Source organism: Canariomyces notabilis, assembly GCF_033297395.1.
Source record: "Canariomyces notabilis strain CBS 508.74 unplaced genomic scaffold N656scaffold_3, whole genome shotgun sequence".
Classification (NCBI taxonomy): domain Eukaryota; kingdom Fungi; phylum Ascomycota; class Sordariomycetes; order Sordariales; family Chaetomiaceae; genus Canariomyces; species Canariomyces notabilis.
Window position 1 is genome coordinate 450,066 of NW_027041825.1, and position 24,591 is coordinate 474,656.

At 55.6% G+C, this 24,591-nt stretch overlaps 6 protein-coding genes across 6 annotated transcripts; 3 read left to right on the plus strand and 3 right to left on the minus strand.

Moving 5' to 3' along the window:
- Window positions 1-2,949: 2,949 nt before the first annotated feature.
- On the minus strand, window positions 2,950-6,662 carry N656DRAFT_702612 (uncharacterized protein; the record flags this gene model as incomplete). The annotated part of the gene is made up of 9 exons (XM_064811036.1): window positions 2,950-3,985; window positions 4,046-4,208; window positions 4,776-5,299; window positions 5,350-5,558; window positions 5,608-5,778; window positions 5,833-5,885; window positions 5,952-5,973; window positions 6,147-6,373; window positions 6,449-6,662. 9 exons carry the CDS (start codon window positions 6,660-6,662, stop codon window positions 2,950-2,952), a joined length of 2,619 nt encoding a protein of 872 aa, XP_064673163.1.
- A 789-nt stretch (window positions 6,663-7,451) lies between these two features.
- Window positions 7,452-8,480, plus strand: N656DRAFT_702846 (acetolactate synthase; the record flags this gene model as incomplete). Its single annotated transcript, XM_064811059.1, has 2 exons — window positions 7,452-8,242; window positions 8,300-8,480. The coding sequence occupies 2 exons, from the start codon at window positions 7,452-7,454 to the stop codon at window positions 8,478-8,480; spliced, it is 972 nt and encodes a 323-aa protein (XP_064673164.1).
- Window positions 8,481-8,561: 81 nt separating this feature from the next.
- On the minus strand, window positions 8,562-10,333 carry N656DRAFT_775510 (ornithine carbamoyltransferase). The gene is made up of 3 exons (XM_064814453.1): window positions 9,553-10,333; window positions 8,809-9,496; window positions 8,562-8,752 (listed from the first exon to the last, which is right to left on the minus strand). The coding sequence occupies exons 1-3, from the start codon at window positions 9,895-9,897 to the stop codon at window positions 8,709-8,711; spliced, it is 1,077 nt and encodes a 358-aa protein (XP_064673165.1). The 5' UTR covers window positions 9,898-10,333; the 3' UTR covers window positions 8,562-8,708.
- A 571-nt stretch (window positions 10,334-10,904) lies between these two features.
- Window positions 10,905-19,183, plus strand: N656DRAFT_703041 (uncharacterized protein; the record flags this gene model as incomplete). The annotated part of the gene is made up of 12 exons (XM_064811071.1): window positions 10,905-11,697; window positions 11,819-12,781; window positions 12,895-13,730; window positions 14,628-14,741; window positions 14,840-15,030; window positions 15,103-15,430; window positions 15,566-17,416; window positions 17,489-17,934; window positions 17,978-18,231; window positions 18,289-18,539; window positions 18,606-18,834; window positions 18,915-19,183. The coding sequence occupies 12 exons, from the start codon at window positions 10,905-10,907 to the stop codon at window positions 19,181-19,183; spliced, it is 6,525 nt and encodes a 2,174-aa protein (XP_064673166.1).
- A 410-nt stretch (window positions 19,184-19,593) lies between these two features.
- N656DRAFT_725118 (OPT superfamily oligopeptide transporter) lies at window positions 19,594-22,541 on the plus strand. The gene is made up of 6 exons (XM_064812552.1): window positions 19,594-20,072; window positions 20,137-20,456; window positions 20,569-21,697; window positions 21,771-21,779; window positions 21,840-21,985; window positions 22,071-22,541. The coding sequence occupies exons 1-6, from the start codon at window positions 19,803-19,805 to the stop codon at window positions 22,441-22,443; spliced, it is 2,247 nt and encodes a 748-aa protein (XP_064673167.1). The 5' UTR covers window positions 19,594-19,802; the 3' UTR covers window positions 22,444-22,541.
- Window positions 22,542-22,696: 155 nt separating this feature from the next.
- Window positions 22,697-24,505, minus strand: N656DRAFT_703197 (S-adenosyl-L-methionine-dependent methyltransferase; the record flags this gene model as incomplete). Its single annotated transcript, XM_064811085.1, has 3 exons — window positions 22,697-23,700; window positions 23,758-24,177; window positions 24,241-24,505. 3 exons carry the CDS (start codon window positions 24,503-24,505, stop codon window positions 22,697-22,699), a joined length of 1,689 nt encoding a protein of 562 aa, XP_064673168.1.
- Between the last annotated feature and the right edge of the window lie 86 nt (window positions 24,506-24,591).

The following is a 24,591-nucleotide window of genomic DNA, read 5'->3' on the forward strand; positions in this document are numbered from 1 at the left end:
CTGCATTCATTATCCAAAACCTAACTTAGATTTCACTTCGCTATAACGTTACAGATGACCAGTGGGCATTCTAGATGGAATATGTCTGTTATCCATGTTCAGATACGTCTTCTACCTTTACAATGCTGGCTTTGCTAGCTCCTGCCCTTACGCTAGTGTAGTCTCGGTATTCCACTGGGCGGGTCAGGTTTGTGTGAAATCGGGGAGTTCCACCGAGTGGTACCGACTGGGTAATCAAGGATAGCATGTCTGGAGCCACTGCATACCGAGACCGTCTGGAGGTCTGGAGGTGAGAAGATCCCTGGAGAGGGCTTCTGTCGTTGGCCATCAGCTTCGGATCTTGACCCACAGCGACTCAGTCCACTGTCGGATCTTGAGAGACCGGATGGGATACGTGCATGTGTTCTAACTAGTATCCGGCTGGAAGCATCAACGATTCCTACCTTATTGCTGCCCGTACCTGAGCCTGGCTGCCGCGGCTTTATTCCGGTATCCTCAGACATGCGGTTGTTTAACTTTTTAATCTTTCGATTTCAGGCGGTTCCCAACACGAGGCCGTCATGGAGGGACCAAACGATATGGGGGGCATCATGGAAGGGATCCCCCGGTACCCCGAAACAGTACGACTGTTGTCGATCGATGCAGAGGCAAAAGGGAGATTGGGGGTCCAGCGAACAGCTCTCTCGGTAATTGGTCCTCTTTGTTTCTCTCACTATGTACTCTAGCGTAGTGGTTGATTTCAGCCCTTCTGGCTTTTCCTGTTGTTGCAGATGACGCTCTCTCATCAAGCAGCGTCGTCTACTTCGTTCGTCTCTAGCTAGAATCGTGCAGTCCGTAATCTGCACGTCTTTCCAAGGCAAAATCCGTTATGGCTGTTATGGCTGCGCATCTGTGCAGCTGAAGTGGTGTCCATCCTTGCCGCAAGCGCACGCCTGATAAGCTGTGCATTGTGGGACACAGGCAAAGAATGCAGGCGACATGGTTAAAATCCCGCTGTCTCGACAGAGTCGACGGTTGCGTGCCACATGGCAGTTCGATAGCCCTCCGATGCCTTCCATGTTGTCAAAAATCGGGTTAGAGCACGAAAGAATTACGGCGCGTCGGGAACATTTAGATGATAATTTCGTTTCTGCTTTGGTCGTTCGTTGTTTGGATTCCGAATTGTTGGTATATGTGCTGCCCATTGAGGTATGAATTCCGTAGTTATTCGAGATTTCCGATTGCCATTTCTCCTCTCCTCTCAAGCCACACTTGATGCATCTCGTCCCTGGCCGTATCAAACTGCAGCAGATGCAACGAGCTATATCCGTATACATAATCGCTCCAGTCGACAACGGTACCGATACCATTGTAGCCTTGCCTCTGCCGTCTCTCCGCCTATCTGGCTTCGGACGGGTGAAGGAAGGCCAATTGCACTTGGCTATGGGAGCCTGCAAATTGAATCCACATACATACGTATATCAGGACGTAGTGGGAGTGCAGTGTCGCCTTAGGTGCCTCTGGGCACGTGGGGAGAGAGTTCCACGTCCCCAGATTCGCGGCCTTGGGTTTCTGTTTAAGTTCCGCATGCATCACGGTCCGGAGGTATATAAGGTGAGGGAATATTGACAGCAATAGCCACGGGTGCCTGGCAGTTTGTTGTTGATCATCTTGACGGATGGAAAGGTGCATGACAAATTTGTTGCCAGGGCGCTCAAAATATCAACTCCTGCTCATGAGGACGCACTTGTATCTCCATTAGTAGTCCGTACTTGCACAGAGTGAGGTTGTACCTGCCTTATGCAGGGGTATTCCTAAAGAGGAAATTTCCCATGTTAGTGGTTCAGACTCTTCGGCAACTCCCAGTCGACGCTGCCAAGTGCTCAACTTCTGCCATGGGTAGTAAGGTAATTGCCTTACCTTACTGTGGTAGGCAGGCGGTTGCACTCTTACACCCATCGTAGATTAGATTCTGGTGACTTGGTACCTCTCGATCATCAACTCGGCGAAAGTTAACAACCAACCCGGAAGACTTATGTGTGAATCAGACGCGGCAGCGGCAGCACGCATTCATACCACAACATTGCCCAGACGGCACAGAAGGTTGGAACCCGTCCGTCGCCGCAATTACGGACCCGGTTCTCTGCTGACCCTGTCCTTGCTCTGGGTGTCTTAGTGGCATCTGCTATAACCGGCGGCACTTTATTGGCACCGTGACGCTGTCTTCACAACCCGGTAAAAGGAGGATCGACGACCGGATGCATCGATGACTCTGCCTCGGGCGGCAGGGATCTGTAGAAGTAACCGATCAAAACACACGGGCCCGAGTTGATCTCTTCGCTGGAAGAAGTGATGTTCCATGGAGCATTGCCCCTGATATTTCGGGTATAATAAAAATGTATGTGAAGGGACCAACTATATCGGGTGACCTCTGTTTGAGACGGCGGCTAAGCTCAGATGTCCCGATAGTCTGGTAGAGGACAGGCGACACACGCTCCGAGATGCAGCCAACGTGATGCAGAGCTAATCAAACCCAGCCGCCTCCACAATCAAGTATTGGTGTCTAGCATCTAGGTTTCCAAGGACCTCACGAAAATGACTGGAATATCGTGTCTGCTATGACAACCAACATGAGGGCTGCTCCTGTTCTTGATTCCTCGTAGGTAAAAGAATGCCAAAGTCATAAAAACAAGTAGCAGCCGTGGGTCCTTTAGATGCCTATTGAACGCCCGGTGCAACTACACATCCACGCGCGGTGCAATTACACATCCTCTGTCCCCTTTCGTCTTCCCCTTCGAGAAGAAAATGTTGACCAGGAGGCCAGGAAACCAGTAGTCAGACGCAAGAAAGACTTAGAGCTAGCCATGTAAAACTAGAACATGATCGCATCTAGCAATCCGCCAGCTCCGTACCCTGGTATCTCCATATATACCGAGCCCCTTGCCTTCTAAGCTGGCCGGTTCCCTCCTTCTATGTCCCGATCCTCGGCGTCTCTTTGCCGAACCGGGTGCCCAGCTTCCCTGTGGACAGAAACCCCCTATTCCCCATCTCACTTCGCCAACCAATCTGCAGCACCCCAAAGACAACCCTCCCATCGAGCTGCTCCACCGCCTTCCCATTCTCCTCCTCCTCCACGACAAAACAGACCTGTTCCGTTTCGCCGGGAAGCAGCACCGGCTTGGTCGCTCCGGCACCCCTCATACCGTCACCCCCACCACCCCCACCACCATCATCACTATTCAAGGTGCCATTACAATCCTGACAATTGAGACCAGCCTCGAGTTCCAAACCAACTCGCTCCAAAAGCATCCACTCCTCGCTGCAATTCTCGAGCTGGGCCTCCAGCACCCACCGCCTCTGGCCGCCCCCGGGATGCCGGGCCGCCAGCGTCCCGGGTTTTGTGCGCACAATGAGCGACGGCTTGCAGATGAACTGGTACAGCTTGCGGAAGGTGCGGGTGCGGCCCGACAGCGCCGACGCCTCGTAGTACGACACGGTCACGGCCAGCACGTGGTTGCCTTCCTCCTTGAGGTCGAAGGTGAGGATTTTTTGGAGGGTGGAACTCGCGTCGCCGGCCGGGATTAGATCCGTGCCGCCGCCGCCGGTCGTGTTGTTGTTGCTGTTTTCGGCACCGGCCTCCTGATGCGCCGCGGCCGCGGGGAGGAGGTCGAGCTTGATGGGCGTTGCGGAGCTCGGCGTCTTCATCTCGGCCTCAATCCGCACGTCGCGGATGGTCTTGGGTATGGGCGCCGAGGCGCCGTCGGCGGTCGGCGGGATGTCATGGTTTGCGCAAAGGGTGCAGCTGAAAGTCTCGCCTACGTAGGCTGATCCGAAGGAGGGCGGGAGGTTGAGGATGGGGCTTAGGATAAAAGGTTCGGGGTTTGTTGAGGTAGCCTTGCTGTTTGGTCTGTAGGCGAGGGAGGCTGGGATGGGAGGTGGGTGAGTGCCGGGAGAGGAGAAGGGCGGTTGGACTGGGTACTGGACAACGAGCGATGGTCGCGACAGGCTGCGCGTCGTCCGGTTAGCATTAAAAATGTGAGGAGGATTGGCGCTAAGAGAAGCTCACCGGAGGACCTTGAGGGATACCGAGTGTGGCTCCTTGACCACATCATGGGATGGGTATCTTTGGTGGCTCATTGTGGGCGACCATGGCGATGCCGATGGCGGGGCCAAGAAGCGACAGTCGGAGGACAGCGGTGCATGAAACCCCACATTAGAGGCCCGGCTCGCTCACTGCAGCACGGACCCGAGCCGGGATCTAAACGTTACGCTACTAAGTCTCTAACCCCTGGCGCATCATCAACACAATTGCCGGGAACACGAAAGTCGCAGGTAAGGGGTCTTCAGCCGTCACAACCACACGATATAAAACATATATATGAAAATCAATTGCTGCCAGAAAGGTAGAGTATCTTACTCCCCAAGAGATTGCGGATTCAGCTGTTTGTGGGGATCAAGGGGCTAGAGCCGTGGCTATAGACACTCGACGCACCCCGCCTCCACAATAGATATTCCGCTTGCTGGAAGAGGGCCGAGACTATTCTCAGCCGCTGAACATGTAACATCGGCCTTGTTTTGGGGATCGGGCAAGCCCTCTCCACCCCGTGCCTTGTCAAAGCTCAAGACCGCACTCAATGCGAAGCTAATTCCCTTTTCCCTTGCTGTCCCAGGTAATTCGAGTTTGGCAGAGGACCTCCCGCAAATCGAAAATAGTCATCAGAGTCCGGGTGGCGGAGGGACCTAAGAGCAGTTAGACACGAACAATAGAGGTGGGTTCGAGCGCGCACGTACCGCACTGTATCCGCCCGCTCCCGGAGGCCCGCTGGGGGGAGGCGGCGGGGGGGCAGCAGAGGGTGGCGGAGGTGGTGCAGCCTCACTCGGAGGAGGGGGCGGAGGAGATGCCGAAGCACCGGGTGCGCCGGCAGCGGTTGCTTGGCCACCTTGGGAAGCCACCCACTGCTGATACATCTGGACATATGCTTGGTAGCCGCCATATGCTGCATAAGGATCGGTGCCGTAGTACTGGGCGTACTGGGCGGCGTAGTCTGCCGCTGACACAGGAGTGGTAGTCGCCGACGGCGGTGTCGCAGATGAGTTGGCTCCCGGAGCAGGAGAATTGCTGTAGCTGTGGCTGCTGTTTTGATGGTGGCTATCCCTGTTGTATCCATGGTAGGAGTCGCCACCACCGCGGCCACCAAAGCCTCCACCACCATAGCTGCGGGGCGGGCGACTCTTGAACTCCTCATACTGTTCTCTAACATTGGCAAGGAGGTCCTCGCAAAGCTCTTTGGCTTTCTCAACCATTTTCGGATCCGGGCCTCTGGGCAGAGTTAGCAAGCAACGCGGCATCCTGACGATGTCAAAACATACGCAACATGCAAAAACATGTCCTCGTCACTCTCGCGGCCCGTAGATGCTTCCATGTAACCGGAGCCGCGGCCTTTGATTTGCACACGGCAACCAGTCTCCTGCTGAATGTGCTTGACATAGGCGCCGCCATGTCCCACAACCTGGGCACGAAGGTTGAAGCCAGGGACTGACTCAAGGCCGATTGGAATCTTCTCCTCGGGCCATTTGCGCTGTTCACAGTTAGACACTATGAGAGGTGACCGCGTAGTTTCTGCTTACCCGGCCAAACTCGTCCCGCTCTACTTGCTGCTGCTCCTGATCTCGACGGCGGAAGCGTCGCTCATCAACTAACTGCGGGAGTTCCTGCTTCATCAGCTCCTCAATCTTAGCGACGGCTTTTTCCAGCCCTTCTTTCGTCGTGCTCGTAACGTGGAGATAGAGAGGCGGGTTCTGAAGCGCCGTGTCAGCTCTGATCGACAGGGACGGGTCTGTTTTGAGACATACCGCTGGCGTAGCCATGTTCTTGTCCGGGTAGTAGCTTCCGCGAGTTGTGACATCTTGGAGAAGAAACTAGTCAATCGGCGTTCTCTACACAGCAGTTGAAGTGTTAAGGTTCGGCGTACCAGCACCAGTCTCTTCTTTAATCTAGATCAAGCAGCCGAGGTCAGCAGATGCAAACGTGGGATTGCCTGTGCGAACTATCATGCTTCGAGTAAGCAAGACTGTCCCGCACAAGAACGTCATGGAGCGTAGCCATTAGTGGCAGAGTAAGGGAGCTGACGATGAATCAGTGTGATAACAACCAAGGAGTAATTTACCATTTTCTGCGTTGCGCCCTTGGTTAGGAGATAGCGGTTGCGCAGGTCATTGACCTCGATGTCCTTGATGTAGTCGCCATCCGCGATGTACATCTCACCGTTGATGTTTGCGCCCGAGTGGGATCCCGTGTTGCTGGAGACAGAGCTTGCTCGAACGGGCGGCACGTCGACATGCTGGATACCCTTGCGGGCTTGAAGTTGCGCATTGATCCTGGCAGCAGCAGCAGCTAAGACACAACGTTAACAAACGCTCACCACATCATATACAGTCAGGAACCCGAGGGAAAGGATATCTGTCTTACCAGCCGCTGCCGCGGGGTCGATGGGGGACTTGGAACTAGCGGGCTCGCTATCACGAGACCGGGAAATAGGGCTGCGCTCGCGATCACGGCCAGAGTCAGGCTTGCGTGCGGGCGGGGAACGCGATCGACGGTCAAACCGAGAGGCACGCTTAGTTTCCGGTTCGGTTTGATCGAAACGGGACCGCTTCGTGCTGCGTCGCTCGGCGTCGTCCATTGCACGCAGTCAACCGAGACAAAACAGCGGAGCTAATTAGTAACGATCAACGCGCTGACAGATGGCGACGGTGACAAGACAAGCCGTGTCTGTCTGCGATAGAGTGCCAGGATGATTTCTGCAGAAAGCGACAAAGGCTTTCAACCTTGGGAATAAGGTAAGAGCCCAGCAATTTGGACCAGTCTCTCAAAGGTTTCTGCGAATGGAAACGCAGCGTACTGTAGAAAAATCCACAAGGCTCACGGAACTTGAAGTGGGTCGTACAGTACAGGAGTCCGTGTGAATAGATTTTATACGGTGTCGGGGGACCCGGTTGAACTTCACGTTGAAGTTCAGGTTGAAGTTCAGGTTCTTTCAGGCCGAGATCAAAGTGATCAGACATCCACGTGCTTCACGTCTATCCACCTCCATTAAAGAGATTACGGAGATTTTTGTCCCATTTCTGGTGCAACAAGACAACAACTTGTCACTTGGCAGCTCTCACTGCGTCCACCACCGGATTCGGAAGGGCATTTCCTGGGAGAGCCGCACGGACGTGGATTTTAGCACCACTGGCAGCGAATTGGCCAATGCGGTTCGCCTCCACACCTTCCATCTCACGGTGTGCAGGCAGGCCGGACCGGTCCGAAACTTTTTCCCCAGCTTCTCCTGACAGTGACTCAAATTCGGGCATCCGCTTCTCATTAATACCCGGCAGATCCAACGTTACTGGAGAGCCAGCAATTGGGATCAGAGTGTGTCCCCATTAGAAGACAGGCCTTCTCGGCCTAGCAACAAATTCCCCAGAACATGGCATCTCGCAGCCTCTTCGCATCCTCGTCGTCATGGCGCAGGATAGCGACGCAGGCTCGAGATGTCCCCCGGTCCCTATCGATCAGCGTCCGACACAGCTCCAGCCATAGCAGCTCGACCTCGGCTATCGCCTACAAGGCAATTCGTCGCCGGCAAGCACCTCTCCCCGTCAGCGACCAGCCGCCCTCGTGGTCAGCCCAGGCGGCTGTTTCCAACATCCTCTACGAGACTCCGTCTCCGTCGGCAGCCCCTCCGAAGCGGCATGTGCTCAATTGCCTCGTCCAAAACGAGCCCGGTGTACTCTCGCGCGTCTCAGGTATCCTGGCCGCCCGGGGCTTTAACATCGACTCGCTGGTCGTGTGCAGCACCGAGGTAGAAGACCTGTCGCGCATGACGATTGTGCTCACGGGTCAGGATGGAGTCGTCGAGCAAGCCCGCCGGCAACTCGAGGACCTCGTTCCGGTTTGGGCTGTCCTCGACTACACAAACTCTGCCTTGGTGCAGCGCGAGCTGCTTCTGGCCAAGATCAACATCCTTGGGCCGGAGTATTTTGAGGAATTGCTCGCACACCACCGGGAAATCACGGCCGACGGAACCGAAGAGGAGAACGGCCAGGAGGCTAGTAAGCCCAGCCTGGAGGAGGCTGCCAACGACTTCCACCCCAGCCGGTTGGCTGCTAGCCAGGCACTTCGTCTCAAGCACGAGCACCTGAAGAACATCACCTACTTTACTCACCAGTTCGGCGGCAAGGTTCTGGACATTAGCACTAATAGTTGCATTGTCGAGGTGTAAGTTTGCAATCATTACATCTCTGCTCTCTGACAAGTGCTCACATTTTCTCTTAGCTCTGCGAAACCCTCCAGGATAGACTCGTTCCTCAAGCTCATTGCTCCTTTCGGCATCCTTGAATCTGCTCGCACCGGGTTGATGGCGCTGCCAAGATCCCCTCTATACGGGCCTGATGAGGATACCCACGTCAAGGATGCCGATGAAGTTGTCGACGCCAGCCAGCTTCCCCCGGGTTAATAGCATAGGTCCGCAAGGAATTGTAGATGGGTTGTCCAGGTACTAAAATATAGATATCTGGTTGCGGCACAATCGAAACAGTCAATTATCCGACTTCATCAATTATATTTGTTGGTATTTGTGTTCGTATTTGCGGTTGGTATCTGAACTTTTGAGTGCCTACGCCTAAAGCACGCCTGCTTGTATGCTGACGCATTATGTCGCCAAAGAAGCAATAGCCAATCCGCATCATAGAATCTTGCCCTTGTTGACCACGAACGCCTCTAGAGCAGCTGTATGGAGAACGTTAGCACTCATTCAGTTTCGTGTGCCGCAGAAAGGTACATACCAACAGCAGCCCAGAGCCTGTTCTCGGCCTCCGGGAAGACGAGGGATCGCGGGCCGTAAAAGACCTCATCATCGACTTCCTCGGGGTGCCTAGGCAGGCAGTGCATGAACTTCCAGTCCGGCTTCGCCCCGCCCCGCTTAGCCAGCTCGTTCGTAATCTGGTAGCCGGCAAACGCCTTCAACCGCTTCTGCTTCTCCGCCTCCTGGCCCATAGACACCCACGTGTCGGTAACGAGTATGTCGGCGTCCTTGACGGCCTCCTCGGGTACCGTCGTCTCAATCAGCTTGCCAGGCTTAGCAGCGCCCGTTGCCGCCCCAAGGATCAACTTCCTCATGGACTCGGGAATGCCGTAGCCTTCGGGCGAAGCAACCGCGATGTCGACGCCCATCTTGACGCAGCCGATGGCGAGGTCGAAGAGCACGTTGTTGGAATCCCCAACCCACGCCACTTTGAGCCCTTCAAGACCCAGACTGGACTCGCTCGGCGTCCGAGCCGGGAAGTTCTCGTGGATGGTCTGGAAGTCGGCAATGGTTTGGAGTGGATGGAAGTCGCTCGACAGGGCATTGATGACGGGCACAGAGGAGTGTGCGGCCAGGTCGGCGACCTCCTGGTGTGCGCCTACACGGGCGACCATGCACGAAGTCATTGAGGAGATGACTACGGACGTGTCGTAGAGAGACTCATTGACCTATTGGTCATGTTAGTCAGGCGAACGGAGCGGTTAGGAGAAAGATGACGGCGTACGCCAAGTTGGATATCATCCTTGCCCAGGAACATTGGATGGCCACCCATTAATTGTACTGCTGCTTCCGTTGACACGCGGGTCCTGGTGCTGCGCTTGCTGAACATCATAGCCACCGTCTTGCCTGTCAGGGCACCGTGCAGCGGTTTCGGCGGCACTTGGTTTGCGCCGAAAGCGGCCTTGACGGCGGCCTTGTGAGAAGAGGCATTGAGAACGAGTCTGGTGAATTCGGCTGGACTCAGATCGCCAATGGACAGCAGATGCCTCGGCCCGGAGGCGCTAGAGAGCGGGCGAGTCTGGATGTGATTCATGGCTAATCTGAGGGTGCGGAAAGCGAACGGCGGCATCGCGGCGGTGAGGAGCAATGTATGAATGAGTGGCCGATATGAAATTTTTGGCAGGACGGCCCAATCTTGGTTAGCTTTCAGGCCTCAAGTGCCAATTATGTCTCTGATCGGCCCAGATAGCGAACTCGCGGAATCACCTCTATTCTGGAGCGGGCCCTCAGTTGATATGTCGATCAAAGTCGTGAGTCAGTCGACTTTAGAGCATCAGATAAGGAGTCACACCAACCTTAACGGCTTGAGTGGACAGAAGTGGAGAGAATGGCTGGTACTCGATGTTGCTATGATCTATCAGTTGCGAATTTTCCGAATTGGTCCAACTAGAAGCCCTGAGACATACGTACAGCCAGTTGCAAGAGACGGTACACCACCTTACTCAATGCTGCGATTGGCTATGCAATCATGGAATTGAGCGTTAGAAAGCTGTAAACAACCTGGTGTTGCCCTTGCCTGGTTGGCGATGGATCGCCTAAATCGGAGCCATGTCACCAGGGTACCTAGGTGTGCATTGTTGTGGGTAAAGCTGACGAATCGGGTGTGATCGATTGGACCGTCCCTTCCCCAATCCGGGGATCAGGACGTGCTCCTGGCCCCAGCTTCTCCAGCCAATGAACGCTGATGCCCTTCACGGAAGAAGCCACAGCGGCACATGGCATCCAAGCCGGGCCAAGTTAGCGTTGATTGGTCTGACCCAGTCCTTTGTTTCGTCAAACAGAAGTCTGGTCACTGTCCTGCAACTTGCAACTGGCCTCCTCCCAACTCAGCCTTATTCAAAGAGCCAACGTTGTTGATTATCCTCAATCACCCTCGAGCAGTCCTGTAACTAACCGTTTCAATCCTTGACAAACATCTTCGACCATAGCATATCAAACCTATCTTCTGGTGATACGGTCACATCACGCTATCACTGTTATGTCATAGGCCAGGGGTGACTGCTTCGCCGCGGCTGTCCGCTCCAGGGTGCACAATCCATCCATTCCATTTCTCACGACGACTGCAAAACCGGTCAAATGTCCGATTCCGAGAGATCGCCGCTTCTCTCGGCTTCCGAGAGCCTCAACACCGCCAATACCGCCAACGACCGTCCAGACAAAGATCCCGCTGAGTCGACTCCGTTATTATCGAGCTCGGCCGCAACACCACGCTATGATGGCGCAGACGATGATTATCCAGCTGCCGATGCCGGTTCCGTTGCATCTCACGATACATCTCCAGTATCCGTCAAGTCTCCAAAATCGAAATCATTACGATGGCCGTCCCTCATTGCCGTGCTCGTTTTGTCACTCTCTGGGGTGGCTATCATAATTCTCGCCTTCTTTGTTCCCGCCGCCGTCGAGGAATATGCAAAGAAGGCAACCGTCATTGAGCCCACTAATCTGTCACTCGTGTCCATCACAACGAATGGTGTCCGTGCGCGTATCCAGGCGAATCTCCGCTTAGACGCACAGCGGGTGGACAACGAACATGTTAGGCGATTAGGTCAGGCGGCTACCTGGCTGGTAGGGGAGCTTGGGACAGAGGAGACCAAGATCAATGTGTATCTGCCCGAGTACGACAACATATTGCTCGCCACGGCCGGCGTTCCCCCCCTGACAGTCAAAATTGCGGACGGTCACAACAACGAAGTGGACTTTGTGGCCGATCTCGTACCAGGGGATGCTGAGGGTATTCGCACCATCGCCAATGAATGGTTGGAAGGAAGGTTGGACGTTGTTCGAGTCCGGGGGCAAGCCGACATTCGGCTGAGGGCGGGAATCATTCCCCTCGGGACTCACTCGGTCTCGGAATTTCTGACGTTTGAAGGTCAATCACTCTACCGCTCATTTGCCTCACTGTATTTTGGGGAGAAATCTCTCATTTGAGATCCTAAAAACATTTATTCCCGTCGTTCCATTAACGAATTGTTTACTGATGGGTTGTGCAGTCAACAAATTACCTCTTATCCCCGAGTATAACCTTACGCGGTTGAATTTCAAAGAGATGCCCATTCCTGGCGGCGAGAGGAGAGCCATGGCAGCGGAAGCTACCATCACGTCCTTCAATAAGTATCCGATATCACTTGATGTGCCCGCACTTGGCTTTGATATCCTCGTCCCAGGGTGTAATCCCTCCGACTCATCCATCCTTATCGCCTCGGCCACAACCAGCCGGGTAGCTGTACGACCGCATGCAGAGGTGGTTGCGGATGTTCATGGCCTCATCAAAGAGGTACCTGAAACCCTGACCCAACTCTGTCCAAACTCGGATTCGTCACCGCTAGACATCATCCTTAAGAAGTACATTGGTGGAGAATCAGCAACCGTGCTGGTGCGAGGCCAGAAACATCCAGCTGGCGACACTCCGGACTGGCTTACGCAGATCCTATCTAGCATCACGGTTCCCGTGCCATTCCCAGGACGCTCGTTTGATAATCTGATTCGCAGTTTCAATCTGACCGATGTCCGCTTTAAGTTGCCGGACCCCTCAGCAGATCCCGACGACCCTAACTCTAACCCGAGGGTATCAGGAACGATCCTGGTGCTTGCTGGTCTCCCATCTGAGATGAACTTCTCCTTGAATGTTACCAGTGTCCGCTCAAACGCCGATGTCTTCTACCGGGGTAACAAACTGGGGGAGCTGAACTTGGAGGAGTGGCAAAGGGCAAACTCGACTCAGCTTCCAGCAACCGAGGACCACGAGGCGACATTGCTAATTCAGTCACGCGTGAACGACGCACCGCTAAATGTGACCGACGCAGACGTCATGACCGATGTTATCCAGTCTCTCCTTTTTGGCGGCAGCCAAGTCGTACTGGTCATCAAAGCTCTGGTGGATGTCAGAGTGCAAACTATCCTTGGCGAGCTCGTGGTGAAAGGCGTCCCCGCTGAGGGGGAAATTCCAGTAAAACGTCCGTCTCTTTTCTGATCGTACCGTCAGTCGCCCCAGGTTTATGGCTTCTCTGCTCTTGCTGGCAACAACGGTCCATCATCTAGTCGGCAACTAACATGGCACCTTTCGTAGCTCTTGGAAGGGACGTCATGGGCTCTGCTCAGCCCAAAGTTGGGAGCATCGAAATCACCGGCACGACGGCCACTTCTATTTCATTTAGCGCGTTAGTAAACGTTACGAATCCCACACCCTACTCGGCACGCATCCCATTCATCAGCATCCACGTTCAAAGCAATGGAACGACCGTGGGCGAGGCCCGAGCGGAGAACCTCAACATCATCCCCGGCAACAACACAGATTTGGCGGTTTCGGCGACATGGGACCCATTAGGGATGGGCGGAGACAAAGCAGCCCAACGCGGACGCGACCTCTTGTCGGAATATCTGTCCGGCTATAACACAACTGTCACGGTCCGCACCCATAGAGGGACTTTCCCCTCCCTTCCGCGCATTGGCGAGGCCCTATCAAGACTGAACCTCACCCTGTCGGCACCGCGGCTCAGATTACCGCCATCTCCCGGCAACGGTGATGGCGATGACGACGACGAAGAAGAGAGGCGCTTTATCCGCGATGCCACGTTTCATATCCTCTCATCCACGGCCACGTTCACGCTGGTGTCCCCCCTGACGAGGAATATTCTGTACATCGATGAGGTGAATGCGACGGCGTATTATAATCATACGGAGCCGATCGGCAGGATCGAGTACAACCTGCCGTTTGCGGCGCCGCCGGGAGCTTCGCAGACGCCGAGGCTGCCGGTGGAGTGGTCGCTGGACTCGGTTGGGTATGGCAAGCTTAGGGAGGCGCTTGGGGGAAGACTGAAGCTCGACGCGAAGGCTGTGGTGGGGGTGAGGTTGGGGAGGTGGACTGAGAGGGTTTGGTATGTGGGCAGAGGCATTGGCGCGGGGGTTCGCTTATGAATGGAAGACTCGTAGACTCTCTGGGCGTATGGACTGAGTTTGGGTTGATTTCAGGGGTATGGAGTTGGGATGGGATGGTGACACATGGGTAACGGGTCATGGTTTTGTATTATGGGTTATTGCATGGTATAAACGCAGTTTTAGAGGGCAGAGGATACACGGTACTACTAAGTTACGCAGCCTTCCTAAGGATACACGGCGCCTATTGGGGATGGATTTGTAGATAAGTGCTGGACTGCTGGTTGACACGGAGTATAAATACCGTCTTGAGTTTCAGGTTTCGTTCAACTCCTGAATCGGTTACTGTACTGTAAATACCTACACTACAGTATGTATTCCATGTACAATACAGTACATTTACAGGAATTGTGACCTACAAAACGTCAATAATACGAACTAACCACCCCTAACGTCATAGGAGCCTTATAGCGGGTCGACGCCAATTCCGGCGGCTGACGCACCCTCTTACAGCACAGTTGCTTGCCGTTAACGATTCTGCATCATAGTGAGCGACTGCCTTGGAGACCTGGTGTCAGTCGGACAACCTTGGAAGACTTGGAGCTGCGATAATTTGCAGAGACCGACCCTCGTTCAAGTAAAGTTTCCGTTCGAGACGTCAGGTAACATTAATTACCTAGCTATCATAGCTCGAGTGGGAGGGGACGCTGCGGCACGACCCGATCGCTCCTTCAACACCAAACTCGCGCTTCGCAGACAGACGTAGCGGGATCGCGTTACTTCTCGGGGGTCAAACTGCACTCTCTTTCAACACCTGCAGTAAAAATCGCTAGGTCTGCCGCATACGGGAAGCACGCGCATCCGCAATTCGCCCTTCTTCTACACCCGGAAATGGCAGCCCAGGACGAGGCCACATCATACCGATAGAGACAGCGAAGCGAAGCAGTTGACTCGGGCGCTATGAAGACGGTTCTGCCCGGCCAGCCCGAATCGCGGCTTCAGGCACTGGCAACGGGCTGCTGGGGCACACGGCGCATCACTGTGAGGAATACTTACCCTAGTTACCTGCCTGCGCGTTTCTCGGTGTTTCTCGTGCTCCCTCCATGTTCCACCGCTGACGCGCTGTTTCCCTTGGACAGGCGTACATAACCGGCAACGCCCTCGCCATCCTCGGTGAGCCTGATACCGTGCTTCAGACGGTCTACGACGATGATCCCGAACCGCTGCAGGCGGTAGCCCTGGACGAGGCGTCGGGAAAGATAGTCGTGTGCACCGGGCGCCATGTGAGGGTGTATCAGCCGCTTCAAGGGGTTGGTGAAGATGCGCCGCGGTGGGCGCTGCAGGCGTCGATTGCTATCGTTCGGGCCGAGGACGACGCTGCTGGTGGGGACGAGAAAGACAGCGGCCGGCGGCCTGCAATCTGCCTCTCGTGGGGCGCATCCGAAGAGCTCCTCGTCGCGCATTCTAGCCTCGAGCTGTATCAGACATCGCTGTCGTCGACGGCAACCACGACGGTTCCCGAGTGTTCGTGGCGCAAGCGCCTCGCCAACCCGGTCCGCATCGCAAGCTTGTCATACGACTCGGCCTATATCGCCTCGGTGGGCGAGCACGAACGGCTGGTTAAGGTCTGGCGCCGGCTGAGCTATGGGTCGAGAGAGGTCAGGTTCGACTACATGTATCTGCGGCATCCCCAGCCCGTGACGGGGATGCAGTGGCGCCGCCCCCGCCATGTGGATCAGACCATCGACAACGCGCTGTATACATTTTGCGCTGACAACGTGCTGCGGGTGTGGGCGGGGTCGGATAGTCATGGCCAGCAGCTTCTGCACCTGTGGGGGAAGTTGGACTTGGGAGCAGCAATTCAGCGACGGTCGCTGATGCCTGCCAAAGCCGATACGCTCCGCTGGGCGTTTGTGATGCATGGCCGGGACCTGTCGGCAGCGACGGAGAAGGCTGTGCAGGAGAACACACCGTCCTCATCATCGGCAGAGGATACTGCCGCCCTTGAACATGTTATTGCTGTTGCGAATCGGAACCCGGAAGTCTGTGTGGTGTTGGACGGGAGGGGTCACATGTCCGCCTGGGCGCTCGAGAATATCGGGTGCAAGACTAGAAAGTCAAACATCTTCAACGTGGCGCACGTCTCGTCTCCAGAGCTGGACTTTTTGAGGGGATACGCGGGGGCAAAGAGCTACCCGCATGTTGAGGCGTACAGTTACTGCAATTCCGGAGGTCACTTGCATATTTTACTGCACTTCTTTGATGGAAGGATCGAGGTCTACCGTAGCAACGTTGCGGCCTTGTTTGACCCGAATCCAAAGCGAAGGCGTCTGAGCCTCAGGTGCCTCTGGACGGGGCACACGGCGCCTATCCGCAAGATTGTGCGAAATTTCAGTGGCAGGGCTATCGTCTCACGCACGGATGAGGGACAGAGTGTTATCTGGAAACATGAGCTTGACCCCAAGCGGACGACGCTCTCTCGCCTGGTGGCGATCCCGCATGAGGGGCATATTCACAGGATGTGCCTGCTCAGAAAGGGGCGGTTCGTGGTGTTCCTTCAACATCAGAACATCTCGCTGTGGGATTGCCGGCAGTCAGAGCCCAAGATGCTCGCTGAGAGCAGTTATGGCATTGCCGAGAAGCCGCTTTGTCTACTCATCCTCCCGCGGCACAAGGTCGAGGATTACACAACAGCGCACATTGCGACTATAACATCCGAGAAACAAGGTCTCGTATGGGAGGTTAAACTCCCTTTCTACTCCCGGGGCAATTTCACCCCCGTCACGAACGGCATTAGCCACAGCGACCATGACCAACAGCAAGGCTCAATCAAGGAATTCGCCACGTTCACCCTCCAAGACGCCGGCTCCCTGGCCTATGTGCTACCCGTCGACCCAGCAGGCACCACGCCCGTCATCTCGGGCTTCCTTGACGTGTTCGCGAGGGACGTCGCCATCTCGTACACCCACTCTGGGCGGGTTGAGTTTTGGACCGCGCGGGTCGGCCACCATGACCAGGGCGTCGAGTGGCTGTCGACGAGCTCGATGGAGACGGGAATACCCAGCCCGGCGCTCGTGAGCGGCAGCACCAGGAAGAAGGCGGCGCTTGTTGACGCCGACCGCTCCACCCTGACCATATGGGACATACGCGGCGCCCGGCTCGAGTACACGCAGCAATTCGACAACGGCCACACCATCCGCGACCTCGACTGGACGTCAACACCCGACAGACAGTCCATCTTGGCGGTCGGATTCCCCCACCGCGTGCTGCTGCTGTCCCAGATGCGCTTTGATTACCTCAACCAGGGCCCCGCGTGGGCCCCCATCAGGGAGATTGGCATCCGTGAACTCACGCCGCATCCCATCGGTGACTCGGTGTGGCTCGGCGACGGGCATCTCGTTATCGGAGCCGGGAATCAGTTGTTTGTGCATGATCGGGAGTTTGATGCGGGCAGCTCGTTGGTGACCAGCCTAAGGCTGCCGCAAAAGAAAAGGGGGGAGGGCGGTTGGGATTTGTTTGATGTGGTGCAGAGACTGAACGGCCCGTTGCCCGTGTTCCATCCTCAGTTCCTGAGCCAGTGCATCCTGGCTGGCAAGATCGCGCTGGTGCATGGGATTCTGATGGCGTTGCATAGGACACTAAAGTTCTGGGCCGAGGGCGACGAGGTCGATGATTACCTTGGCTTTGATATGGAGGCTTTCTACGCGGTCGAGCAGGTGCGTTTCGCCAGCGATAAACTCCTAGGGGTTTCGGATTGAGGGACTATATACTGACCTGCCCGTGCACAGTCCGCCAAGACACCCTCGGGCGACTATCTCGGCCGGCGCATGTCGTACGGCGAAAGCGACGAGCCCTTCTCGGAGGAGGTGGCGGCCGGGATCAACGAGCGGCTCACGCGCATCGGCATACCGCAGCTCTCGGGCCACGAGCAGATCCAGCTGATGGATATCGTTGAGTGCGTCGGCCTGGTCGAGAAGCAGCGGCGCTCGCTCGACGAGAACGGCGCGCGGTTCATGCTCTTCTTCAGGCAGCACGCGCTGCGTAAGGGAAGGACGAACGAGATACAGATGGGCTGGAGGGAAATCAACTGGGCCTATCACTCGACCAGCCAGGACGTGCTGGCTGACATTGTGTCGCGGCAGAACCATGGGCGGATGCTCTGGCAGGGGGCAAGAGAGAGTGGCCTATTTATGTGGCTGGCGGATAACGCTGCCGTGGTGAGTTTTTGCTGGCGGTATTTACAGTGTTGTTTTGGTTTCGGTTTTGCTGATAAAAAGGATACAGAGGGCTCAGTTTGAGGTGATTGCGCGCAACGAGTACACCAAGGGCGAGGTGAAGAACCCGATCGACTGCAGCCTTTTCTATCTCGCGCTCAAGAAAAAGACGGTGCTGCAGGGTCTGTGGCGCATGGCGACGTGGAACAAGGAGCAGCAAGCTACGCAAAGATTTCTGTCCAACAACTTTGAGGATCCAAAATGGCGGACGGCGGCGCTGAAGAACGCATATGCGTTGATGAGCAAGAGACGGTTCGGTTAGTCTTCCGCCTCTAATCTCTTCGTTGGTTCTCCTGGCTGATGATTATATCAAGAATACGCTGCCGCCTTCTTCCTCCTGGCCGACCACCTCCAAGACGCCGTCAACGTCTGCCTCAACCAGCTCAAAGACATGCAGCTCGCCATCGCTGTGGCTCGCGTCTACGAAGGAGACCATGGCCCGGTGCTCCGCCGACTCCTCGAGGAAGAAGTCCTGGCGATCGCGGCGCAAGAAGGAAACCGATGGATGGCTTCTTGGGCGTTTTGGATGCTCCACCGAAGGGACATGGCGGTTCGCGCTCTGATTGTGAGTGGTGACATGTGTTAAGCGGGACAAATATTGTGGCTGGTTTTGCTGATTAGTGCATCAAAGACGCCCGTTTACACGCTCCTCGAGACACCGGGCTCGCCGGATCTCAAGTCCAAGATGTTTTTGACGGACGACCCGGCGCTGGTGATTCTGTACCGGCAGCTCAGACAGCAGACGCTGCAGACGCTGAGGGGCGCCAGCAAGGTGACGCCCAAGACCGAGTGGGAGTTTGTGCTGCACAATGCACGGCTGTACGAGCGCATGGGGTGCGATTTGTTGGGGTTGGATTTGGGTAGGTCTTTTTTTTAAAGTCTCTATCTAACCCAAGTGTCATGTCAAAGTGTCATGTCATGGGCTAACTGGGACGTCAAGTCCGAAACTGGGAGTTCTTCCAGCCAGCAGGTGTCACGGGCATTGCGGCCGGACTCGGCGGCGAAATTGACCCGCTCAGGCTGCTGAAGCGGCGGAGCTCGCTCGTGGTGGCGGACCTTCCGGTGTCGCCCGTATCAGTGTCGGCGTCGGCATCACAACCGGTGCCAAGTGAAATGAAGTCGGGCGGGCATATGCCCAGGCCGCAGGCGCCGCCGACGGTGTTTGAGGAGCCGGATGCCAATTCGCTGTTGGATAGCTTTGGGTTTTGATTTCGATTTGATTGGCATGGTTTTGTAAGCATAGCGTGGTGTATAACTCGCTGTATTATAAGTAAGCAAAGCGGTGGTTTAAATACGGTACAGCATGGATTTATTAAAGCGTCAAGGCCAACGGAGTTGGGGCGAGGGAATCGTTATATTCGTCTTGAACTAAGGTAGATAGAAGAAGAACTTCATGACGCTCCGAGATGGTACAGTACCTACTGTACTGTACCTACAGTAGCATCATCTTCAGGTCTTCCGGATTGTGCACTAGAGATTGCAGTGGCTAAATGCGCCAGAAGCATTGTTAGGCGGGTTATTTTAGTGATACAGTTAAGGTAGCGATCTCCTACTCGCTTCAAAGCTGTCCTGCACGCTGTTGCGAATCTGAGAGGCTCCTATAGACGTAGATTTGTACAATAGGCTTCAAACTCCACTGTGGTTTCCATTCTCGGTACCCCGGGCTATATGCAACCTGGAACCGTCCACTGCATATGTACCCGGATCCTTACGGATACACCTGCATCTGAGTCTGACTCGACACCTCCGGGTCTCATGTGGTCACCGTCGGGACAATCTCACTCTCATCCAAGGTCTTGTTTCCACACGCGACCGCGCTTCAACAGCCATGGCGCGCCGGTCAGCGTCACGCAAACCATATTCCACCGCCGACGTCCCTGCGGCTTCCTTCACTGATGACGACGCAGAAAACACGAACACAGGCAGCAGCAGCAGCAGCAGTCATCAACTCCTTCAAGATGAACAATCCCCATCATCACCATCGCCAACCCCACCCTCACTGCTATCCACCCGCAAACACATCCCCGGCCAGTCCTTCACCGCCCGCGGTGTCGCCGTCGGCCTTCTCGTCGGGCTTGTCATCTGCTTCTCCAATATGGTATCTATCTACCACCTTGTTACAACCTATTGGATATATTTACTAACCGCAAGGGGAAAAATAGTACTTTGGCCTGCAAACAGGCTGGGTCAGCACCATGACCATGCCGGCCAGCCTGATGGGGTTTGGCATCTTCCGCCTGCTGGCCCGCCGCGGCCTGCTCGACGCCCTGCTCCCCTTTTCCCCCGTCGAGAACGTCCTGGTCCAGACTGTCGCGGGAAGCATGGCCATCATGCCGCTCGGCTGCGGTTTTGTCGGCGTCTTGCCCGCCATGAATTACCTCCTGCGGCCCGAAGAGCAAGGGCCTGTTGTCCTTGGTCTGGGGAAGCTGGTGCTCTGGTCGTTGGGGTTGTGCTATTTTGGGGTGGTTTTTGCCGTGCCGTTGTAAGTGCTTGCTTTCTTGTCCTACCTGATCTAATGGGATTGATTGGGTGAGGTTGTGGTGGTGATGGGGTTGGAGCTGGAGGAGGGCGCTGACTGATGGTTCCCGTTGCAGGCGCCGGCAGGTCATCATTAGGGAGCAGCTCAAGTTTCCGAGCGGGTTTAGTACCGCCGTGCTGATCAGTGTACTACACGGCCGGACCCCCAAGGAGTCCAAGACGGCCGACGGCAGGACCGTCACTGCCGCCGGCTTCGCCAGCCTTGTCGCCGCCCCTGGAGAGGACGAGGTTCCCCCGGCGAGCGGTGAAGGGGAGTCGGCCAAACACGCCGAGTCCTGGCGCCGTAATGTGCAGCTCCTGCTGATCTGCTTTTTCGTGTCGGGCTTGTTCACTTTCGCGACATACTTCCTCCCCGTGCTGAGGAACATCCCAATCTTTGGCTCCGTCGCAGCGAGCACCTGGCTCTGGACCCTCAACCCCAGCCTGGCATATGTCGGACAGGGAATCATCATGGGTCCGGCTACGACACTGCACATGCTGCTTGGTGCGGTTGTCGGCTGGGGCATTCTCTCTCCATTGGCCAAGAGCAGGGGGTGGGCGCCGGGTCCCGTCGGCGACTGGGAAAATGGCAGCAAGGGATGGATCGTGTGGACGTCGCTGGCAATCATGTTGGCCGACTCCATTGTCAGCCTGAGCTACCTCGCTTTCCGCTCGACGAGGCAGTACTTCCCCCAGTTGCTACGCCTCGTGCCATTCCAGCTTGTCCCCGATCGCGTGAGGACACTCCTTGGAAGGAGGCCACACGCGGGCTATACGTCAGTAGCCAACAGAGAAGACGAGCGTGATGCTGCTCCCAGAAGAAGCGCTGCTTCGTCCATGTCCCTGTCGTCAGATGGCGACGGCGGCGATCCATTGCTCGGGGAGCTCCAAGACGAAAAGGAGGAGCTTGATGCGCCCCTAGACCAGCAAATCAGTGACCGGATGGTGGCAGTTGGGCTGATCCTCTCCATCTTGTTTTGCATTGTCTGCATTCACATTGTTTTTGGCAACCTTGTGCCTCTCTATGCCACTGTAACAGCCGTTTTCATGGCCCTAGTGTTGAGCATCATGGGCGTGAGGGCCCTGGGCGAGACCGACTTGAATCCCGTCTCGGGCATCAGCAAGCTTGCACAGCTGTTTTTTGCCCTCATCATCCCTCAGTCTAACAAGTCAAGCGTCTTGATCAACTTGGTCGCTGGTGCAGTGGTGCGTATAACCTTTTGCCATGATATGATGCTAGATTTTATGCTCACATTTGCTGACACGGTTTGCCTGACAGTCCGAGGCGGTACGTCGATAGAACTTGGGAATCACAATCCTGGTTTGAACTAACATGTAATGCGTTCAGGGTGCCCTTCAAGCTGGCGATATGATGCAGGATCTGAAAACCGGCCATCTGCTCGGAGCTGCGCCGAAGGCTCAGTTCTGGGGACAAGTCATCGGCGCCACTGTTGGTGCTGTCGTCAGCGCCTTCATCTACAGGCTGTACACAACGTAGGTTGACCCAATTGCTCCCTCAAGTTCACCATGCGAACGTCGCAATGTTCTCAGCGGGCTACAGCTGACTCTCCAATCTCAGCGTCTACGAGGTACCGGGCGACCTGTTTCAGGTGCCTACGGGCTATGTCTGGATCTTCACCGCCAGACTCGTAACGGGCAAGGGACTCCCGCCCATGGCTAAGGAGTGGGCCCTCGGGGCGGCTGCGCTCTTCGCAGTCACGACCGCGCTGCGCATCGCGACGGCTGAGAAGCGTTGGCAAGCGCTGATACCCGGCGGAATCGCGGTTGCGGTCGGCATGTACAATGTCCCTTCGTTTACTCTTGCCAGGACCATGGGAGGCCTGCTCAGTTGGTGGTGGAGGTCCGCCATGGGATGGCAGGACACGCCTCTGATAGTTCTTGCTTCGGTGAGTGTGTTGTCTGGTCATTCAGGGGTAAGAGAAAGCTGCTAACTTTACGGCCAACACAGGGATTCATTCTTGGAGAGGGTTTCTTGAGTATTGTGAATTTGATTATGCAAAGCGTTGGCGTTCCACATCTATAGATAGACGGCTCGACGGTTATGTCCTAGATTCCGCACTGGATTGGAAAAGATGCGAGCAGCATTCAATGGCGTCTTTTGGGGTACCACTTAGATATACTTTTCACGACTATTCTATCGACGACAATTACTGTGCGCTCTATTCATGTAAATATTTCGTGTGCTCAGTGCAGGCGCCACGTCTGGTACTGCTTGTCGCTGTCGTCCAACCCCCAACTGATTTTGATATTCAAGCCCCGAGCGTGATCCTCAGGAATGGAATAGGAGATCTCGCCCTGGAGTTTTGTGCCAGGACCAACCTTTAGTTCCTTTGCCGTTTTCGGGTCAATGAGGAATAGCCCTTGCTTCCAATGCGTCTCGGGACCGAACGGCCCCGTGGTGAAGGCCACCCGTTCCCGGCCTGCAGCCGCCCACTCCCTAGCCGTGACGGTGGGCTCGACGACTTCATGGCGGCTCTCGCCGAAGAAGATATCGAACCACACGAGAAACCCGTCCAGTCTTTCTGGCGCCGCAATTTTCTCAGAGAGTGTCGTCTGCCACTTATCCTCAAACACCAGATCCTCGACCTTGGCCGTGTGAAGATCGAGCATGCGAAAGGCGCACGCGGAGCCGCAGAGGGAGTCCCGGAACATCGCCGGAAGGCGTGCATCCGTGTAGATACCGCTCTGCATCGCCTTCATATCAAAGCCGTACACATCGCGCCAAAAGTCGACCTGGTCGGCGACGTACCCCGCGTCGGATACGGGCGCGATAAACATGGAGGAATGACTCGGCACAAGCAGGCCGTCCGGCTTGAGGTAGCGGTCGCGGGCATAGAAAATGGAGGGCAGCATCGCCTCGTACAGGAGGCAGTAGCCCATCCACTCGGAGACAATGATGTCGACCTTGTCGACGGGCAGCGTGACGTCCTCGATGCGGCCCCTGATGCACGTGATGGTACCGTCGAGACCGTTGTTGAAGATGTTCTCTCGCGCCTTGTCGAGGATGGCCGAGTTGTCGACGGCGAGCACCTTGGCCGCGCCGGCTTTGGCACAGAACATGCTGAGAATGCCCGTGCCGCAGCCAATGTCGAGGACAACCTTGCCAGCAAAGAGGTGCTTGTTGCCGTAGATGAAGTCGCGGTAGGCGTCGGTGCGGACCGTATCCTTGAGCATGGTCTCGTGAATGTCTTTTTCATCTGTTAGTCCTTGCCGCTCTTGTCTCTGCTTGTAGCAGCAGAACTCACCGTTATGAGCGTACGACTCAAAATAGCCGGCCGAGTCATCCTTTTCCTGCTTTTCAGGGGCCACAACGCCGGCCTTGGAAGATGGTTCGCCCTTCTCACTCTCCTCATCCACACCCCAGCGCTTGTCAAGAGTCTGCTGTACCGCCAGCCGATAATTGGCGAACTGCTTGGCAAGCTGCTCCAGCTCGGCCTGGAGCTGCGCGTTTTTCTGCAGGAGCTCGTCTACTTGGGGACCCTCCACCGTCTTCCCTTGACCATGAGCCTCAGTACCGCTCGCCCCAGGCTCGGGCAGCTCATCCAGGCAGAAAATCAGCGCATCATCCTCCAGCACCGGCTTAAGCAGCGACTCATCAGCCAAATGCTCCGCCGTGATCTTCTCAGGGAGCGCAGCAGCACCACCCTGTTTTACACTCCGGCGGACTATTTGTCACTTCGTTAGATTTTTGAATACCCACAACCACCGACCGGAAGGGAAGAACTCACCAAAGTTTATAAGCTTCACACAGCCGTGGAAATCCAGACTCAACCGGTCACGGACAGCGATAAAATCAAAGCCGTACTTGTCCTTGCAGTAGGCCAGCATGGACGGCGCATCGGGGAAGACACGGTCGTCAAAGAGGGAGACGACAGACACAGTCTCTTGCTCGCCGTCCTCGTCATCGTCGGCGGTGTTGTTGAGCCAGGCCTCGTCGTTGTCTGATGACGAGACGGATTCCGAGTCGCTTGCGCGGGGGTAGGCTTCGGCCATTGTACACTTGATATGAAAATTTGTGAGATGAGTATACAATTGAGACACGACTCAATAACCGTGCTGCTAGAGACGGCTTCGATAAT

Excerpts from the sequence above, each read along its gene's own strand:
- N656DRAFT_725118 (XM_064812552.1), top strand. The coding sequence starts at position 19,803 with ATGGCGCGCCGGTCAGCGTCACGCAAACCATATTCCACCGCCGACGTC. Across the intron at positions 20,073-20,136 it reads TCATCTGCTTCTCCAATATG|TACTTTGGCCTGCAAACAGG; the intron begins GTATCTATCTAC and ends GGGGAAAAATAG. Across the intron at positions 20,457-20,568 it reads GTGGTTTTTGCCGTGCCGTT|GCGCCGGCAGGTCATCATTA; the intron begins GTAAGTGCTTGC and ends TTCCCGTTGCAG.
- N656DRAFT_775510 (XM_064814453.1), bottom strand. The coding sequence starts at position 9,897 with ATGCCGCCGTTCGCTTTCCGCACCCTCAGATTAGCCATGAATCACATC. Across the intron at positions 9,497-9,552 it reads AGGATGATATCCAACTTGGC|GTCAATGAGTCTCTCTACGA; the intron begins GTACGCCGTCAT and ends CATGACCAATAG. Across the intron at positions 8,753-8,808 it reads CAGGCTCTGGGCTGCTGTTG|CTGCTCTAGAGGCGTTCGTG; the intron begins GTATGTACCTTT and ends TTCTCCATACAG.